The 15,558-nt window shown below is 35.4% G+C and overlaps 1 protein-coding gene across 1 annotated transcript in view; it reads left to right on the top strand.

Moving 5' to 3' along the window:
* LOC138692275 (receptor-interacting serine/threonine-protein kinase 4-like) overlaps positions 1-6,568 on the top strand; it is a gene marked incomplete at its 5' end in the record, with an annotated part of 13,277 nt that extends 6,709 nt beyond the window's left edge. The window contains 1 exon segment of the mRNA XM_069815449.1: positions 5,949-6,568. Within this exon segment, the coding sequence (XP_069671550.1) occupies positions 5,949-6,452 (504 nt within the window).
* Between the last annotated feature and the right edge of the window lie 8,990 nt (positions 6,569-15,558).

Raw genomic sequence — 15,558 nt, 5'->3', positions numbered from 1 at the left:
ATGAAGGAAATGATGAGTGTATCCGTGGTTTTAATTCTCCTTTACCACTTTTGGTAAAAATAACACTAAAGTTAGTAGAAATACAGTGAATTAGATAACGACCTCACCCTTAACAGAATTGAGACCTTGTTCGTTTTTCCCGTGTAACCTTCTATTATGTTTTTACTGCCACTTAACTGATATAAAGTTAATAGTTGCGACTTCCTACAACCTCCAAAATAAAATTGTAGCCTTTACCCGTTTTGCTTCACCCTGCAGTCTCTGGGATTCCTTTTCACGTACCCTGAAACTAACTTCAAGTTTACCCTGATGGTGGGCCAATTGACTCTGTTTGTACTTCTGTTATTGGCAGAGGCAAAAAAGTCTGAAGGAGATTTAAGTTCTTTAGTAAACATCATCTTAGCAAAAGTTTGTCCGGTTGTGCAACGAGAAGTTGTGCAATACGGAAATAAATATTTGGTTATGAGGAACTTTTGTTATTTAAAATAATATACATTTTGCTCTTCGATATTCGAGCAACAAAATTATACATCTTGATTACACAACTTTTAACACTGCATCACTTCGGAATACGTATGATAAGACTTTCTTGTGTTAAATTCTAACGTACCTTGTTTACATGTTCCGACCTACTTATGGGCCATCCTCAGAACTGGTCGTTGTTGGTCTTGGTGCCTCTTGTTTTATTTCCTGTGAGGATGTGTTCGTGTGGTGTAATGTAGAGTCAAAGAGTGTGTGTTCTGAAATTGAGTTGTGTGTTGAGAAATATTTAACACAAGAAAGTCTTATCATACATGTTCTGAAATTACAAAATTATTCGCGATACAATGTATTTATGACTGGCCACTGCGTTATCCGCAACGTAGTGATGTATTTGTTAAGGAAAATCGGTTAAAATGGCGGAAATAAAAGATATAATATCCAAATGCTCAACAAATAAAACGTTTAAAATTATAGGCTTACACTTTATATGTATCCTCTGATTGAGGTTCTGGCTGATATGTACATCTATTATCAGGCAGTACATAAACAAGGCACCACCTATGAGGCAACTAAGCCAGGAGATAAAGATTAGGGCGACTAATTATATACCTTAATTGTTGTATTTTTCTTTTTTAGAAAATTGTTCATTAGGTGTTTCTTTCCAGAATTCATCAAATTGTTGAAGGATAAATTTTACACAATGAGGTCCTATTTTTACACAAGCAGAATCTAATTTATGAGATTTATATCTTGATATATTGTTTCTCTCTAATGAAGTGTTGCTATGAGACCATATTGCATTGTATAGTTATTGGAAACATAACTTTTCCGCGTGGTATTACTGCCTTGTGTGGAATTCTTCTGATTTTTGTCTGCCGGAGGTACCGTAGATGAGATTTTGTTTTGAAGTATGTGAGAATATGTTGAGGAATCGACATGTTCAGATCAGTGTTTGGCTTCATAAAATGGTTTATTACATTAAGTCATAATATTTCAGGAAATTAAGATACATTTTGTCATCAGAAGTATGGTTTTTCATTTTGTTTGCAATTACTTGATTTTGATTAGTACAATAATAATAATAATCACACTCCCTGTCGCACAGCTTGTAAATTAATTTTTGTCAATTATTTAACCTTTAGCATATTTACTGAATGTTCCTTAGGGAATAGAATGTAAAGCAGCAAGGCTTAATCATCATCATCATCATCATCATCATCATCATCATTCACGAATTAGGCCTCTGTAGACCTGTTTCGGCCCCATCTGCAGTCTTCTAAAAGGTCTTCCTGGTCGACGATGTCCTCTAGGTTTATACTGCATCATAATTTTTGGGATTCTTGAATTTTCCATTCTTCTTACATGATCTAGCCAATTGAATTTGTATCTGCTGATTTTTTCTTCTACTGACTCTACTTCTAATTGTTCTAAAATTTCTTCATTCCTTTTTCGGTCTAAAAGAGTATATCCTGCTGTCCTGAAAAAATTAATTTCCGTTGCTTCGATTCTGTTCATGTCTTTTTTCTTTAATGTCCAGATCTCGCTTCCGTACAAAAGGGAGGGTAATGCTAGTGTATTATATATTTTTATTCTTGTAGAATTTTGTACTAATTTAGCTTTTAATGTATTGTTTATTATTCCTAGAATTTGTGTAAATTTGGTAATTTTCTTGTTCACATCTTTTTCATTTTGATAAGATATTTCACAACCCAGATAATTGAAATTTTGTACTTGTTCGAGGCATTGGTTATTGTGTATTATCTTACTTCTGACTGGGTCTTGTCCTAAAAATGCCATTACTTTTGATTTTTGTGCTGAAATTTCCATCCCAAAATCTTTTAATATTCTATTTAATGTATATAATCCTCTTTGTAAATTATCCTCTGAAAGGCTTAATAAAATAATAAATTAACAAAGGATTTTAACACGGTAGCCTCAATTTTTGGCTTCAGTGTTGCTGCCATCTAGCATCAAAAGATTCTATTAATACGAAAACTATGACATCACTGCCACCTGGCGAGTGAAATTCTAACTACTTAAAGTGGAAGCTTCTGATGGGTTATGCGCTAGATGCAAGTTAATACTGTAATATGATACAAAAACAAAAAATGGTGTCGAACAATGAACTGAAGTCCGCAATATGTAGAAACAACCGGTAAGACTGGCTATCTCCTACGTGGCGAGCCTCAGCCGGAGTGTGATATATGTTGTGTATCGCTTACCGTCGAATATATTTCATTTTGTTGTAGGAAATATGACCGTGACTGTCGAGAATATGCAATTCGGCCGACTCTACGTGGGGCTCTTGGAAATGATTATAATTGTGCAAATGCAGTCTGAGATTTCTGTCGAATACAGGACTTGACATAGTGATTTAATTTTTTATTGATCCGTTTTACATATTCTCCGAACTCTTTACATCCGGAGGTTACATTTGTTGTTTTATGGTATATATTGTAAACATATTTGATATTTCGGACATTTACATCTGGATATTTTATAAAATTTTATTGTTTTGAGATGCGCCAGATAATTTATCTCTGGTGGTATTTGTTTTATTATTTTATTGTTTCTTTATAAATATTACCTAGGGCCTGAGAACTACTCAGTTTTATAATTTCGTAAGATACTGCATTTGTGTACAGTGGACTCTCCTAAATTCGACTGAACAGAATTGAAAAGTTCAGTCCAATAAGGGTAGTGGTATGGCAGGTGAAATGAATACAAATTCTTATTGGTTATCCATCAACGAATACAGTACTATACTTGCATTCCCTGCCCGCCCCGAGACTTATGTATGCGCTTCTAGTACCACAGTGGCTTTCGACAGTTCCGTGTCACAAGCGGCACAATTCTCAAATAGAAGAAGAGGTCATTAATTTAAAATTAGTGATTACGTATGGATGTCCTATTCAATAAAATATTCTGGTTTCCTTTAACAAAAGTATCACTGCAAGACACAGAACCAATTCCCATTCAAATGGCAAACCCATTTCTTAGTGCCCGTATAGGGGCATTTCTAACTCTCTTACGTAAGCAGTCGAACTATAGGATGTCGAACTTGTTTTCTGTCGAACTTAAGAGCTTTCACTGTACCTCGTTTTACAGTGACATCGTGTTTTAATAATCCATGTTGAATCTTTCGTACACTACTTTTAACACTTGAATATAAATAATTGATTAAATGGCGATCTTACTCGTGATAATCATGTAAGCATGTGCGGCTTACAGCACAAGAAAATGGTTACAACCCAAACATAATAGACAACATCATAAGGAAGACAAAACAAAAACTCAACAAACACAAAAACACACAAAAACAACACAAACACAAGAACACAAGAAAAACATCACACTAACATACGAAAATAAAAACACACACAAGATCGCATCCTCAATCAGAAAACAGAAATACAACACAGCATACAGAACAGAAAACACACTACAAAGACATCTCAACACACAAACAACACAAACAAATAAATACAACCACACAGGCGTATACAAACTCACTTGCAATAGTTGTGACAGTTTCTACATTGGACAGACAGGCAGATCATTCCAAACTCGATACAAAAAATACATTAAAGCAATAACCAGAGGACACAATACATCTACATATGCCGAACACATACCTAATGCTAACCACACATACAATAACATAAATACAGACATGGAAATCCTACACGTACAACCCAAGAACCAAAAACTCAACATACTAGAACAATATGAAATATACAGACACACTAAAACACACCCCAATCAAATTCTCAACACACAGATCAATTTCAGAACACACATTATTTGACACAACTCTTCATCACACGAACGCACCCACACAACAGGCAGCGAAGTTGAGATAACGTCGAGATCTAGTAGGTTCTGAGGATGGTGTCGAATAGCACCGAAACAGCTGTAAGCCGCACATGCTTACATAATTAACACGAGTAAGATCTCCATTGAATCAACGTGTTTAATTTTCGTGTTAGAATTTAGCCTATTGTATTGTCTATGTTTTTGTTTCTAAAGAGTTTTAGATAAGGGCGCAAATAACCAGAGTAGCTGACGCGCCCTTTTTAAACCCCACTAACTTACAACCGGTAAGGAGAATTCCATATAAATGACGTAACTACGTCTTACAAATGTTATGTAAGTTTCCACACAACACACAGCAATATGATGTTGCAGGTGTTTAAATTAGATTCACTGCGGTAGAGCATAGGAAGTACAATCCATACAGTCCCCCAGTGCGCGAGTCTCTCAACGGAATCCGTGTGTTCCCTTCTGCGTTGAAAACAGTTCCGGCGCCGAGCGATACGATGCTCATGTTCAAGATCCAGCGACCACCTAGCTATCACGGCTACCCAGCACTCATTGCACTGTAAGAAAAATCCTAATGTACACACAAGCACATAGCTGTCATACCCGTGATTGACTCTCAGTCTAAACGCTCACACGACACAGGAAAATATAGTTCCGTATTTGGAAACCATAACATTGTAGTATTTGAAAATGTGTGTGGTTACTGAACATAAGAGTGGAAACGCTCTCAAAAGCGGAGAGAAACAGATAGTGTTGAATGTATTGCCATGGATAAATATATAATAGGATGCGAAACTGCGGTCAGCACCATCTGGCGGCGGGGGGCTCAAATAAGATGATCAGCGCCCAACGTCGTAGGTGGTGAACATTAGAACTACGTGTTGGGTACATTACCCAGAGTTCTCTATTTATCCGTTCGAGATATTGCTCGAAGAGACAAGATGGCAGACAGAAACTTGCTAATAAGTGAACATAAAGTGATACTACGTGTGTATAAGCAGTGTATGTTAAACAGTGATGTTTATGGACGTTGTAAAATAGTGTTGTTGAATGTATTGTAAAGTAATAGTAATATAATAAATTGAACTATCTAAGCAGTTCTTGCAGATTTTTCCATTGCGCTTTACAATAAATATCCAAAGAATACAATCCCAATTATCTAACCTTTTGCTTTATTTTTTGTCTCTGTCTGGTTATATTTTAATTGGGTAGTGTAAAATAGATCGTCTCTTTTATCTTCCTGTTAGCTCCGGTAATAATTTTCAGTAGAAGATGCTGTGAGGAATAAAAATGTAAATGTTTTATTTTAAATTGGGTTAGTTTTGAATATCGATGAGGGTGGGAGGGAGGGAATACTTTCTGCACAGTTTAACATTTTCGTCACCAGGTGCGCTGCTAAATGCATGGAGTAATTAGTTACTCTTTTCGCTACTTGGTGCGTTACTAGATGTAATAACGCCCCACCCCCCAACAGGTGGCAGCAAGATCAATTTCTACAACAGCGCCTCTAGTATGTGTTACGGGAAACTCAGTAAGTTTCGCATCCTATTATATATTCATCCATGGTGTTGCTTTCATATTTCAGAGGATGTTAGGGACACAAGGAGAACTTTGTTCTTTCTTCTGTGAACTGTCTGTTCCAGGAATTTGCCACACTCAGTCAGGAAGCCAAGGAAGAGAAACTGATAGATGCAGCTAAGGAGGGAAATGAGACAGCTGTCAAAGTCCTGCTGTTGGTGGGCACAAATGCTTCTATGCAGAATTCTGTCGGGGACACTCCGCTGCATTGGGCAGCTCGTGAAGGTCATGTCGGAGTGGCGCGTCTATTAATCGACGCTGGTGCACAGCTTATGGTAAAGGCAGGAAGTAATGGGCACACCCCACTTCACGTGGTCGGTTTCTCAGAAAACGTAGAGGCCATGGCCAGACTTCTGGTGGAGCGCGGCGCTGACTTGGAAGCCGTGGAAAAACACAAACAAACGCCACTCCATTGGGCAGCAGGGCGGTGGAAATCCCTCCCAGCGGTCCAAGCCCTTGTAGCACTAGGAGCCAACATGGCGGCCAGAGACGATCAGAACAGGACACCCTTGGAATTGGCGAGGGAACTGGACATCGATGAAGTGGCAGACTGGTTGGCAGTGCAGTAAGAGAATGACGCTAGTAAGCAAGAGGGCAATTTTATATTGTAACGTGGACAAATGTAGCATATAGGCCTACCTTACATGTAAGTAAACAAATGAATAAATCTGTTGTGTAAATCTATCCTGACTTAATTCTGTACAAGCTGATGAATCTAGAGTGCATCACTGTGCATACGATATCTTCATTAGTGACAAGTAGTAGTGGGAATAGTAATAGCAGTTAGTACCAGTAATGGTAGTGGCAGTAGTAGTAGGAATAGTGATAGTATAGCCAGTAATTATTGTAGTAGCAGTTTTAATAGGAAAAGAATGGTAGTACCAGTAATGGTAGTAACAGAGGAACAATAATAATACCAGTAATGGAAGTAGAAACTGTAGTAGAAATAATAATAGTAGTTCCAGTAGCGGTAGTTGCAGTTCTGGTACGAATAGTAATACAGTGAAACCTGTTCAAATCGGAACCTGAATAATCCGGAATCCTGTCTGTTTCGGAACAATTTATTGGTCCTGACGAAATTTATATGTATTATGTATAATTTGTCCTGAATAAAACGGAAACTGTCCAACGCGGAAACAAACTATCTGATACTGTCCAAAACGGAAATAATATTTTGGATACACTATTATAATGTAAACTACATTTTGAAGCAGTGTGTAATTTCAAGAAATGTACGAAATATGTAGGTCACTAAGATAAAAACAAGTTTTCTTTGCAAAATTGAGAGAGTGCGTGGGTAGAATTTCGGTTGTGGAAAATTCAGGTGTAACCCTTTGAAAAATAAAGACCATCTCATGAGTGAGTGAAAAATAAAGACAGTCTCATGAGTGAGTGGCTTGCGAACATTAATGGTATCATAAAAAGGAAACAGAAAACCGCTGGTTATGTGGAAATAAATGAGCGGTTGTGAGAGTGAGTTTTTCATGCCTTTTCAAAGACCGTGCCAATTTCTATAGCTATTCTGCAAAACAAACCCTTGAACTGCCAAAAAAAATAAATAAATAAATAAATAAAATAAAATAAAATAAGTAGAATTCAAGGCTTCTAATGGATGGCTCGTAGACCAATAAATTATATAATGTGCAGTGATATACAGTACACTATTACAGTATAGCGTTAGATATTAAATTTAGTGTGATCTAATAGTGTTTAATGAGTGAGTTACGATAACATTAAGCAGAAAATGAGATTTTTCTTCAATATGATGCCACACTGGAATAAGCGACAGAAAGCTGATTTAATGTCAGTAGTGTTAAACGAAATGTTTTGTACTTCTTGCAGTTTGCGGCATGCCATTTTCTTTTTCAGTTATACAAATGATAAAATATTGCATTTTAACTTCACACCTGAATAATACGGAAAACTGTCCATAACGGAAAAAAAATCGGGACCATGTCACTTCCGTCTTGAACAGGTTTTACTGTAGTAGTACCAGTAATGATAGCAGCAGTTTTAGTAGGAATAGTAATATTAGTACAAGCAATGGTAATAGCAGAGGAATAGTAATAGTAGTACTGGTAATGGTAGTAGCAGTTGTAGGAATAGTAATAGTAGTACTGGTAATGGTAGTAGCAGTTGTAGGAATAGTAATAGTAGTACTGGTAATGGTAGTAGCAGTTGTAGGAATAGTAATAGTATTACCAGTAATGATAGTAGTAGTAGTAGTAGTAGTAGTCTAATGGTAGCAGTAGTAGTAGCAGTAGTAGTAGAAGCCTAATGGTAGTAGCAGTAGTAGCAGCATTAGTGTTAGTTTTGGTATTAGTAATAGTAATAGGATTTATAGTAGTGGATCTGCTTCTACTCTTTAAGCGCCATTCAGTCCCTGCAGTCTTTGAATTCTGATGATCCGCTTCTATTGAGAACCCAGGAGCTGTTCCACTCTCTGCTTACTTCCGATCCTGAAATTGGGGTAGTGTGGATTGCGGGTCATGTTGGTATTCCTGATAAAGAAGCAGCGGAAGGTTCTATCAAGAGGAGTAGATACTCCTCTTGGGTTCTACGAATGGTTCTCAGGTGTATTCGCGTGAGAGGTGGCAAGATATTCAAAACTACTTGAAATATACAATATGGTGGCAATGGCAAGGAGAATGGTCTGCACAAGAGGGAAACAAATTACGAAATATAAAGAATACTGTTCGAGTTTGTAATTCGTCACGACACGAAGAAGTTTTACTCACCAGGTTGAGGATTGGCCACTGTCATCTGACACATGGCCATCTGCTACGTGGCGAGCCTCAGCCGGAGTGTGATATGTGCCGTGTACCACTTACAGTCGAACGTATTTTATTGCATTGTAGAAAACATAACCGTATCCGTCGACAATATGCAATTCGACAGACTCTGCGTGAAGTCCTTGGAACTGATTTTAATTGTGCAAATATAGTTCTGAGATTTTATCGAATACAGGACTTGACAGGGTGATTTAGTTTATATTGACCCATTTTGCTTACCCTCCTAACCTTTTACAACCGGAGGTTACATTTGTTGCTTTATATTTGTTTTTTCATACTTGACATTTCGGACCTTCTACTTCCGAATATTTTATAAAATTTTATTGTTTTGAAATGCGCCGTATAATTTGACTTTGCTGGTGTTTTTTAAATTATTATTTTATCGTCTCTAATAGGCCTAATAGTATTATCAGTGGCAATTGTGGTGTGAATAGTAATTGTAATATCAGGGCCCTTTACATCCGGAGGTTACCTTTATTGTTTTAGACTTATGTTACTGAGCTCTTCCACACTCTCTTCACCTATGATTCTGAGATCGGAGTAGAGTGGATTGCGTGTCATGTTGGAATTCTGGTAACAAGGCACAAATTTCTGACGTTTTTACATCCGAATGTTTTATTAAATTTTACTGTTTAGAAGACGCCATATAATTTCTTCCTGCCTGTTATTACTTTATTGCTTCTTTGTATGAACTGTCTGTGCTCTAGGATTTGTTTATGTTTATAATATTTTACATATCACCTTGCTCATAATCAGTTGCGTACCTGTTTTATTGTGGCAACGTTTTTAGTTTCTGTTCGCATTCATGTTATGCTAGTGTTTGTGTTTTTGGTTTTTTAAAGAGCTTTAGATCGGGGTGCAAATAGCCATAGCTGCTGATACGCTCTTTTTAAGCCACACTAACAAACTTGTCTGTAGCTCAAACACAGTTTACCGAATATAACTAGGAACATTTAATCCAATCATTTGATATGGGCAAGGCATCTAGCACGTATGGGTGAATCGAGAAATGCATATAGAGTGTCAAGTTGGAAGACCTGATGGAAAAGACCTTGGGAAGGATAATATTAAAATGGATTTGAGGAAGATAGTATATGATGGTAGGAATCTTGCTTAGGATAGGGACCGATGGGCTTATATGAGGGCGCAAATGAACCTCCGGGTTCTTTAAAAACCATTTGTAAGTAATGCATATTTACGGAAAGTAATAGAACAATGTCTCTGATGAAGATTCCGCCAAGTTTCATCGCCTTTCAGTCGTCCACGTTGAATTCCGACAGTGAACAACCTCTCTAGTTGCAATCATCGCTAAATACTACTGCTATTACTTGACATTGCTCTCCGAAATCTTTAATTACTTAGCCTATCACCTAAATCTGTCGATCACTTTTCATTATTCTATTATCTTTTGTTTTCTTTATCACACTAGATTACTCCCTATCACTGACAGAACGACAATCAGTTCAGAATTCTGTACGAAAAGATCGACTTAGTAGGGACTTATAATTTACTAATCTGCCTTGACTGCCTTACACTTTAATATGTAATACATCTACAGTCTTACTAATAAACCGTGTATAATATTTATACGAGACTTATGCAGACTTGAGACAGAAAAAGTTACTAATAAACCGTGAATAAGCTATGGACGTATAAACAGGCTGTAATTATACAATTGCTTTGCAGTAGTGTCGTACCATCGGATCTATGCCCCTTCAGCGCTGTCGTCGTTCTTGGAAAAGTTAACGCCTCTACTCACCCCATTCCACCCGTTTCTCTCCCACTACGTCAAACAGCAGGCCACGAAACTTGCCGAATAGGGATGCTGCCAAACTTCCGTCAAACAGTGTCATGTCTCTTGAATATTGCTTATAATACTGTAAGGTTAATTATTACTTATTCATAATTTAATTTAAGTAGGTCTAATGACGCTGATTGACTTATGCAAAATGCTATTACTTGCTTAATAATATTTCTTTCACCACTCCGTGCTACAGTGTTCATGTTGAGTTGACAACACTGGACTGCAAGTGCAAATAAACTGTCACGCAAGAAGGCTCAAAATTGCTTAGTAGTGGGGGAGAGAAAGAGAGAGGGGTAGAAAAGAGAGAAATGAATTGCCGAGGCTGAAAAGGAATTAAGGTTCAGTTCGCATATCTTACGGGGACACAGAACCGATGATCGGACTATAGTTATATACACGAAACCCCTTGTTTAAGCGTTGTATATAGCGAAAACATGACCGCCCCTCTAACAGCTGTTCGTATCGACTGTCATTTTATGATGATGGTTACCTTGTAACCACAGAAGAACAAACCAAAGATCATGGAATTATTAGAGTAATATTGCTGTAGCTTGTACTCTTTGACCAAAATGTAGTGTGGTAATCGATTAGAGCCAGTTGTACTATCGATATTTAACACGCCACACTAGAGCGCTCTACCGGATGCAGTAGAGAACCTCAGATATTCTATTACCTTTTGTAACGAAGTAATGACGAAACTATGACGTAGCTGTGTAACAGTTATAGACTACTGTTATACACGACGTATGTAGTGATTATTAGTAAGGAATTTACACACGACTTATAAACGAGCTACTCATTGTATAAGTATAAGACAGTTAAACGTCTGTATATAGAGTTTTTATTAGTAAGACCGCTAGTTTCTATACATTAAATTTACAATAGAAATGTTACTCCAGTATTATTAAAACGAACATGCATATATTTACAGGTTTTCAAAGTAAATACATCTTCTTGTATTCATATTTTAAGCAACTATATATCTGTGGTCACAACTACATCCAAACACTCCAGACATCAGGGGTAAACGGTATCAGGAAGGTGCTGAAAATTTCACGCTATCAGCATTGAAAGCGGAGATGTGACATAATGAACAGCAGTGGATTATAAATGTATGACGCAATATTCTCCGAAGTTTCTATAATTTTATGAACGAGGCATTGTCGTAAGCTTTTTTCTAAACCAGTAAGTACTAAATTTAGAGGTAAATTGAAAGCCATCCGGTTTTTAATAGTCTATTTCAGGTATGCTCATTCTCTGACTCCCGATTACGTTCTGTAATCACAACCTTCCAATGTAGAGCGTGCTGTTCCTCGTTCGAAGCTCGACGGATGACTGCGGAAGGCAGTTCAAGTACCTAGTAACGTACGAACAGTGTGGGACAATGACATAGTCAAAAGCTTCTGTAAGCAAACGATCATTCCTTACAGTGTGGGAGAAAGACTATTTTCTTTGTACGTTCTGTGAAAACGTAATGGGTGCTATGCATAGACATTTCGCTAGCCCGCGCTACGAGCGTGCTAAACTAGTCCCGGCTATCGACTGATTACTTGTACGGGATTCATATCATATCATATCATATCATATCATATCATATCATATCATATCATATCATATCTATCATATATCATGTCATATATCATATCATATCATATCATATCATATCATATCATATCATATCATATCTCATATCATATAATATATCATATCTCATATCATATCATATATCATATCTCATATCATATATCATATCTCATATCATATATCATATCATATCATATATCATATCATATATCACATCTCATATCATATATCATATATCATATCTCATATCATATCATATCTCATATTATATCATATATCATATCATATCATATATCATATCATATATCATATCATATCATATCATATCATATCATATCATATCATATCATATCATATCATATCATATCATATCATATCATATATCATATCATATCATATCATATCATATCATATCATATATCATATCATATCATATCATATCATATCACATCATATCATATCATATCATATCATATCATATCATATCATATCATATCATATCATATCATATCATATCATATCATATCATATCATATCATATCATATCATATCATATCATATCATATCGCTAATACTGGTTTATGAATACGAAAAAAGATACTACGCTGATCATCCACCGGAAGCCCGCGCTAAGAATGGCTATGAATATGGCCCAAAGTGTTTACTATATTGTAAGGTACTGTCAGGAATACTACTGAGCAACATAAAACTACATTATAGGCTCTGCTACCCAGAACATGCGGAAGTGACAGAGAAGCTGTTTTCTGTAATATAGCCTATTTTCATATACCGACGTTATTATTATTATTATTATTATTATTATTATTATTATTATTAGGACTCTTATTATTATTATTATTATTATTATTATTATTATTAGGACTCTTATTATTATTATTATTATTATTATTATTATTATTATTATTAGGACTCTTATTATTATTATTATTATTATTATTATTATTATTATTACTATTATTATTGTCATTGTGGTGATTTTATTACAGCAGAAATAGATATTTTAATAAAATAATTTTTCAGGGATGCAACGTGCACTACAGCTTCAAGAATTGAAAGCACTTCATGAAAGGCCAAACATTGAAGAGAGTCGAACAATTCAGAGTCTATGTTTTGGAGCAAGTTAGCCTATGTAGTGTGTTGGGAATTAGCTAAGGCACTAAAACCCTTCACGGATGGTGAACTTATAGAGAGATGTATGGTGCCTGAACAAAATATACTTAATTATATCTGTGTGCTGCAACAGCTCAAATGTGAATTCACAGAACATAGATTTAGTGATTTCAGACGTATGGAGAGTGTTATTGGTCTTTTTGTTAATCTTTTCGTAGTAAATTTAGTACAGTCCGTGAGAGTGCAGTTCCAGGACGAGTTAATTGATTTACTAAGTCACGTAGAATTCAGAACTAAATGCAGAGAATATGACTTGACAAGCATAGAATTATTTAAAAAATGAACAAAACGAAATATCCCAAAATGATCTGATTCGCTGCCACTACCTTCGCCTAGACATATGTGTGCGAAGAATTATTTTCGAGAATGAAGGATGCTAAATCCAAACATAGGTCCCGATTAACAGATGAGCATCTTTAGCGCATTGCAGTAAATTCGTTGGAAATATATTCCCGATTACTTGCAGAAAAGAATGCAGATGTTGAATAGACCGCAATGTAGACTATATGGTGGAATATGAAAATGATATTATCTATGACATTATTATGTCATAACTATATTAAATACTAGCCGTACCCGTGCGCTCCGCTGCACCCGTTAGAAATAAATATAAAGTAATTACATAATTAAAATAAGACATTTGATCCAGGGAAGATTCGTGTTTGATAGAAGGATAAATCGTTTAATATGTTACTTAACTTAAATTGTATTTAAATAATTAAAATGCGATCATTTTGGTCCAGAGACACTCATTTGGTGCAATGACAATTCCTTTAACATGTTTCTTAATTTTTATTACATGCAACCATAGTGTAATGAACATTGACCTCATTTAGATTTAATGTGTATACTTTATTTTACTAGCTATATGTTTCCATTGAATTATGGTAATAACTTAATTTTGACCCTTGTTCTCTACGTAGTCAGTAAATGGCGCTTGGCCCACTATGGTTCTGAACCCTTCAAATAAATTTATTATATTATATTATATTATATTATATTATATATTATATTATATAAAAAGTGTGTTGATAACGGATGTAACTTACATAAACATTATTTTAAGAAATAAGGAAACGAATATACAGAATAGCCTATCAAGTTTTCTGTGCATAAGAAGCTATTTTAATCTTACCTGTCCTCACTTCACTCAGAAGTTACTGTAAAAACATTATAGCATTATGTCCATCTAGAGAAGCTAAACTTTCAAATGGTGAAATAATAATTAATTATACAAATCGGTTAATTTAGGTTCCGATATTACTTCATACAAACACAGAAACATCCTCTGTAGGCTATGTTTCATAGCTTTCGATTGTTGTTGTCCAAGGCCCCTTATAGACGAAGTCATTTGTTTTTTATTTCATTACACCGCCTTAGATGGCAGTTATTTTAATTTTAAAACTCATTTATCTCATTAAATATCAGTCCTATCAAACTTTTCCAAAGAATAAATCTTATCGGAAATTATTTTTAAAGAATATTTTGTTAGGTAACATTTTTCACAAAAATCAATAATAAGCGAGATATTTCAATTTATTTAATTCAGGCCCCATTATAACCCCCTTTTAAATAACGTATTTTGAATGCCATATAGCCTAAAATCTAAGTTACAACGAAATTAATTTATATTCTAATTTTCATCGAAATCCGTTCAGCCATTATCGCGTGAAAAGGTAACAAACATCCAGACAGACATACACACAAAAATTTCAAAGAAGCGATTTTCGGTTTCAGGGTGGTTAATTATATATGTTAGGACCAATTATTTTTGGAAAATCGAAAATTACCAGAAAAATTTCGGCTATAGATTTATTAGGCCTATTAGTATAGATAATAAATAATGTAATAACTGAATATTACAGTGTATACTCTTTCCTTTTTCAAATTCAGTTTATTATCCGTATTTGTAAGAGCGTAAGAACTATGCTACAGGCGGAGCTGCAATGTAGTTGCGGAGCCCAGTCCGTACACTGTGTGTGTTATGCAGTGCAGCTTCATCCGTGTAATCGGAGCTTTTACAATTTTGAGCATACCTGCTCTATTTCAAACAAAAAATATGGAAAGCAGTAATGGAACGAATATTCTGTGCTGGGCTATATTTCAAACCTCTTTTTGGACAGTTATATTTTTATAGGTCACTTACTTTACTGTATTAACCCAATTACATTTGGGAGATTTTCTTGAGATTTTAATATTACTTACTTACATAGTACTGCATTTAATTGACGAATAAATACGAAAATAAATACGAGATTCCAAGTCTGGTGAGCAGACTTACAAAACCACAAAGTGAGTAAGTAC

This window comes from Periplaneta americana, chromosome 16 (assembly GCF_040183065.1).
Source record: "Periplaneta americana isolate PAMFEO1 chromosome 16, P.americana_PAMFEO1_priV1, whole genome shotgun sequence".
NCBI lineage: Eukaryota > Metazoa > Arthropoda > Insecta > Blattodea > Blattidae > Periplaneta > Periplaneta americana.
The sequence above is the reverse complement of the archived record's forward strand: the minus strand, read 5'-3'. Positions and strand labels throughout refer to the sequence as shown.